At 34.5% G+C, this 6,303-nt stretch overlaps 1 protein-coding gene across 1 annotated transcript; it reads left to right on the top strand.

Annotated features, from left to right (window-relative positions):
• Positions 1–777: 777 nt before the first annotated feature.
• Positions 778–6,094, top strand: LOC149781507 (uncharacterized). Its single transcript, XM_089935591.1, has one exon. The coding sequence runs from the start codon at positions 1,067–1,069 to the stop codon at positions 2,204–2,206; it is 1,140 nt and encodes a 379-aa protein (XP_089791717.1). The 5' UTR covers positions 778–1,066; the 3' UTR covers positions 2,207–6,094.
• Positions 6,095–6,303: the final 209 nt, after the last annotated feature.

The following is a 6,303-nucleotide window of genomic DNA, read 5'->3' as shown; positions in this document are numbered from 1 at the left end:
TATGTTGAAAACTAGTCCTTCATTTTTGTTAATTTATTTGTCAATATAATTTTCAGTATAAATACACTTGTCTAATATGACTTTGCATGACTCTATCAACAGGCTTTGACAGGCTTTCTTTGACTTTGTGTGGCTTTGTATCATTAGGTCATATTGAAATATTGCATTTTCTTTCGATAATCAGTCAAATGAACAATTTATAAAATAATAAACACTTCACACAAGATTTTGTTAGACTTTGTAAATAATTTTTCATTATTCGAATTCAAACTTTGTCCCCCAATTTTCTGTCATTCAGTTCGGCATAATTATGTTGAAAACTAATCCTTCAGTTTGGTTAATTTATTTATCAATATAATTTACAAAGTCATATTCGACAGGTGTATTTATATTGTAAATTTGTCAATAGAATATATTGGGGAAAAAAAGCATTTTCTTTCGATAATAAGTTAAATGAACAATTTATAAAACAATAAACATTTCACATATGATTTTGTCAGACTTAGTGATTATTCGAATTCGAATTTGTCGCCCGTTTTTCGGTTTATTCATTCGGCATAATTATGTTGAAAATTAGTCTTTCGGTTTGGTTAATTAACAATATAATTACACTTTTTTAAATTTGACTTTGCATGGCTTTTTGAGGCTTTGTATGGCTGTGAGGCTTTGTCGGGTTTTGTGTAGCTCTGTCAGACTTTTCGTCAGTCTCAACATTATTTAGTAGGACCCTCGCGTTGAAAGTACAACGACCGATCTATTTCACTATGTATCAAATGAATGGTGCTGCACAAGTCGTCATTTTCAGTTAGGCCCAATGTTTAGATCATTCGCACGAGGCGATTTCAGTGATTGTAACTAGGCCTACACATCGAGACGCAAACAGCAAAATGAAATGGAAAACAAAACCATTCAAATATGATGTTGTCTGATGAATTGTTTGCACACTAGTTTACATACAATGCAAACAAAATTTAAAGATCAATCATAGACAAATGAAAAGTTTAGTGACAGTAAAAAGCTGAACGAGCCCATTGGGAATCAATGTGAAAGTTTACGGAATCACAGAATGCTGCATAATGGAGAAAAATCATTTAAGTGTGAAGTGTGTGATAAAATGTTTAGTCGGAGCGGAACTTTAAAAGTGCACATGAGGACGCACACTGGAGAAAAACCATTTAAGTGTGAAGTGTGTGATAAAATGTTTAGTCACAGTGGTAGTGTAAATAAGCATATAAGGATTCATACTGGAGATAAACCATTTAAATGTGAAGTGTGTGATAAAATGTTTAGTCAGAGTGGACATTTGAAACAGCACATGAGGATCATGCACACTTGTGAAAAACCATTTAAATGTGAAGTGTGTGATAAAATGTTTAATCACAGTGGAAAATTAAAACTGCACATGATAATTCATACTGGAGAAAAACCATTTAAGTGTGAAGTGTGTTATAAACTGTATAGTGAGAGAGGAAAATTAAAACTGCACATGCGGATGCATACCGGAGAGAAACCATTTAAATGTGAAGTGTGTGATAAAATGTTTAGTCAGAGTGGAAATTTAAAACTGCACATGAGGATGCATACTGGAGAAAAACCATTTAAATGTGAAGTGTGTGATAAAATGTTTACTGGGAATAGAACTCTAAAACATCACATGAGGATTCATACTGGAGAAAAACCATATAAATGTGAAGTATGTGACACGCTGTTTAGTGAGCGTAGAACTGTAAATAAGCATATGAGGATTCATACTGGAGAAAAACCATTTACATGTGAAGTTTGTGATAAAATGTTTTGTCACCGTGAAAATTTAAAACTGCACATGAGGATAATACATAATGGAGAAAAACCATTTAAATGTGCAGTGTGTAATAAGTTGTTTAGTCAGAGTGGAAATTTGAGACGGCACATGATTGTGCATACAGGAGAAAAGCCATTTAAGTGTGAAGTGTGTTATAAAATGTATAGTCAGAGAGGAAAATTAAAACTGCACATGAGGATTCATACTGGAGAAAAACCATATATGTGTGAAGTGTGTGATAAAACGTTTACTCAGAGTACTAGTCTAAAACAACACATGAAGATTCATACTGGAGAAAAACCATTTAGGTGTGAAGTTTGTGATAAAAGATTTACTCTTAGTGGAAATCTAAAAAAGCACATGAGGATACATACTGGAGAAAAACTGTTTAAGTGTGACATGTGACAGAAAGCCCATTGGGAGTGGATATCTAAAGCACATAAGGATACATGCTGGAAAAATAAGTGTGAAGTATGTTATGAGGTGAAGAATTGCATGCATACTGGAGAAAAGCTATTTCAATGTGACATATATGATGGAAGGTGACATCAGTGATGGAAGGCGATGTATATGGTGGAAGGTGCTGTTGAAGAGAATGTCAAAGAGGCTCATGAAGACCCATACTGGATAAAAAAAACCCTTTAAATATGAAGTGAGGACCCATACTGGATCAGAACCCTTTAGGTATGAAGTGAGGACCTGTAGTGGAGAAAAACCATATAAGTATGAAGTATATGCTGTCATAATGCTGAAGTGTTTAGTCAGAGTAGAGATGTAGAATTGAATAAGAGAAAAGATAATGGAGAGCAAACATTTAAGTGTTAGGTATCATGTGATCTGATATTTTGTCAGTGGAAATTGGAAGGTACACATGAAGATACATTATGGAGGAAAAGAGTCAAAATTTGAGGTTTGTGATAAAATGTTTGGTGAAGGCAAAAGATGCAAAATATACCAGATGTTTCATCCTGTAGAAACCTTCATTAAGTTTTGAAGTTTTATGAGGAACTGATTCAGAGTGTACATGTTCAGACATTTACAAATCTGCTTGCCCAAATCCTGGGAAAAGTTCAATTTCAGCTTGGGCAAGCTCAAGTTTGCACGGCACTTGCTCTCTGTGAGAGATTGATATCCAAGATCTTCTAGTTAACATCAGCTGTCTGGATAAAATATATAAAATACTACTGTAGCTCTCTGACCATGTTTTGTTTATAATGCTTTATATTCTGCAGTTGTATACCTGAAATCTCACACAGGTATATTTATCACCACCTTTAGTGTTTATATGCACAGTTTGCCACTGATTATTTTATCTATGATTCATAGTATATAATTTCTGTTTGTAGTAAATGTCATTGTCAGTCACATTTTCTAACGCAGACATGATAAATATTTACTATTTAGGAGCTGTTTGTAATACAATTTGATTAAAATCAGATCTCCACCTTTATACATGAAGATCTGACAGCGACCACTTGAGGGTCATGTTCTGGTAAACTCTTATCACCATAGTCACTAATTTTATCAGCCAATCAGATGAAGCCTTATATCTTCACATTTGGAGACTGAGTAGTGTGAATGAAGAGCATGAATGTGTGCAGAACAAGTTGATTCACTTTCAGACTTTTTAAAAGCTGCATTTCCATTGGCTATTTCAAAGATCACCAGAACATGTTCCCTTAATTGTCTGTGTCAGATGTTTATGTAGGATATCAGAGGTCTGATTTTAGTCAGCTTGTTTGTAATAGATATAGGCTGTTCATGGTAGCTGGGTGTGGTGTAGCAAGATATAACATGTATTATATTATAGTACTGTAGCAGTTTATTACTGGTGGTGTGGTATTATGAGGTTGTACCTTCTTACAAGGTGTCAGCTTTATTTGGCTATCGTCATCTAGAGGGTGATCAACCTCGGTATTGTTGCAAGGGTTGAGTAAATTTTAAAATAAAGTGTGAAATTCTTGATGGAATAAATAGAGATCAGATCAGATATATAAAACAGAATGACACAAGCCTCCGTACATGGAAAAACAGAAAATTTAATCAATTACATAAACAACAATAATAATAATAATAATGAGGACTTTGTATAGCGCCTAATCTTTAGAAGCTCTAAGCGCTTTACAACATTAGACAACACCTATAAGATAAAAACATATAATGATATGATTAAAAAAAAACAAACACCATGAAATTAGAATACATAAATAAATTAAAAAAATTAAAAAAAAAACATGCTGAGAATATTTAAGGTAGGAAACATTATTAGGTCTTTAAGTTTGTTCTTGCAGTCGAAATAAGCGAGCTTTGAGAGCTTCTCTTGAATGGGATCACTGGGATAATACATTGCATTAGGAAGATACACTTCTTCTTGAAATAAATCTTTCACCTGTTACATGTTTGGGATCAAATAAACAGTAATACAGAAAGAGTGAAAGAAGCAAGCTTTTTAAAATTTAACAAATAATTTATTTTCCTGGAAAATTCTGTAAAAATGAAAAATGGAGAAGAACTTAGGGTTTCAAGAATCAAATCCAAATAATCTAAGAATAATCCATGAATTACATGGCAACAGTCTTAGTAATAAATGTTGTAATGATTTCATGTTCGAATCCTGATGGAAAATCCAAGATGGATGACGATGACATATGCAGCAGTCAGTGCTGTGCTTATCTACAGTTCCTTGTAGAAATACAAATAATGGCACTCTGGTGTTGGAAATCCGAATTAAATTTGTAAGCATTGTTTTTCCAAAATTTCTGTGTGAGCACTCCTCAAAATATTTCCAGAGAAAAAAGAATTAATCCTTTTGAAATCCAACTGATCTGAAGAAAATTAGAACTATAAATCTGGCTACAACAAAATAACTTGACATCAATGTAAAAATCCCAAAACTGAGAAATCTCTCTCCAAGTATCTCTATTAAAACTAACAAATGTATGTAATGGAAAAACCGGAATTGCGAAATCGAAAGGGGGTCACATGGTCATGTTTATGTCACGTACACCAAAATCGACCCTGATGACAACCAATCATTTCCTCCAAGCAGAGATCTCGGAAACGCTTAATTACGCATATCTGGATGCCAATTTTTGATCTGGGACGCAGAAAATCACTGAGGCAGGAGTCCTCTGTACGCATGTAATAAGAGTGCGGCAAAATTCAAAGACTTGCCAGTCTTGCTTCAGCCACCTGCTTTGTGGGAAAATGTGTTGATCAATTAGCTGTGCTGTTATTTACAATGACAGAATTCAGTGACTGAAAGACCCCTTGATGTACATACATTTTGCCATTATAAGAGTACTGTACATCAAAAAGAACGATGCAATAGCAGGGTGGCAAGTTCAAAGGCTTTGACTGACGGCCGGTTGCGAAAATGTATGCAGACAAATAAATAAACCATAAATTTGCAATCCTGTCAATGGACTGTTGTAATGAAGCTATATTAAAGCGAGTGATTACATTATGAAAACCTCTCCATCTAAAAATAGATGCACTCACGTCTGTGTTGATTCTGTAGGACTCCTAATTTTTACCAAAAAGGGAGTCCTGGACTGCTAGTTTTAAACACCTAGCGAAACATCTGTCCAAGAAATAAAAAAAAAATTTTTTTACATCTTAAATCATGTAGTCCCGTCATGACCTTGGAAACAACCAATCATTTTTAAATAAAATAGAACTATTTTATGAAAGTAGCTACAAGTTCTGAAACAAGGTCAGAATTTAGATCAACACCTGGTGTTTACAAATTAACAGTCAAGGTAAAACAATTTTCTGAAAATAATATCTCCAGTGAATAAATTTATATTATAATAGCATATAATAGAATAAAAAATTTAAAACGGACAGACAATTAAATTAAAATAAATAATTCGGCAGAGATCTCGGAAACGCTTAATTACGCGTATCTGGACGCCACTTTTTGATCTGGGACGCAGAAAATCACTGAGACGGGAATCCTCTGTACGCATGTAATAGGTGTGCGGCAAAAATCAAAGACTTGCCAGTCCTGCTTCAGCCACCTGCTTTGTGGGGAAAATGTGTTGATCAGTTAGCTGTACTGATATTTACAATGACAGAATTCAGTGACTGAAAGACCCCCTGTTGTACATGTTGCCATTTTATAAGAGTACATAAAAAAGAATAGCTGGGCGGCAAGGTTAAAGGCTTTGACTGGCGGAGGGGTGGCAAAATGTACTGATATTTACAGTGATTGAATTCAGAGGCAGAAAGACCCAGGCATGTACATGTGGTCATTTATAAAAGGTACATAAAATAAACAACTTTAGCTTTCGTTGTTGTGTTCATTTCCGAATGTAGCGGACTAAGCAGTGCACGCGACCTCAGAATCAAGACATGTTGAGATTTAGACAAAATGCCATTCGTAAGTGGGTGACAAGTCGCCTAAAAATGTAAACTTGTACATTGACTGACCATACCATATTTTTTTAAATGCCCCTCGCCTTGGCCCGGTTGTTGTAGCGAAATGTATTCATCAAGGC

Source organism: Sinohyriopsis cumingii, chromosome 15, assembly GCF_028554795.1.
Source record: "Sinohyriopsis cumingii isolate HCF-2022 chromosome 15, ASM2855479v2, whole genome shotgun sequence".
NCBI lineage: Eukaryota > Metazoa > Mollusca > Bivalvia > Unionida > Unionidae > Sinohyriopsis > Sinohyriopsis cumingii.
Note: the sequence above shows the minus strand (reverse complement) of the source record. Positions and strands in the feature narration are given on the sequence as shown.

Excerpts from the sequence above, each read along its gene's own strand:
- LOC149781507 (XM_089935591.1), top strand. The coding sequence starts at position 1,067 with ATGCTGCATAATGGAGAAAAATCATTTAAGTGTGAAGTGTGTGATAAA.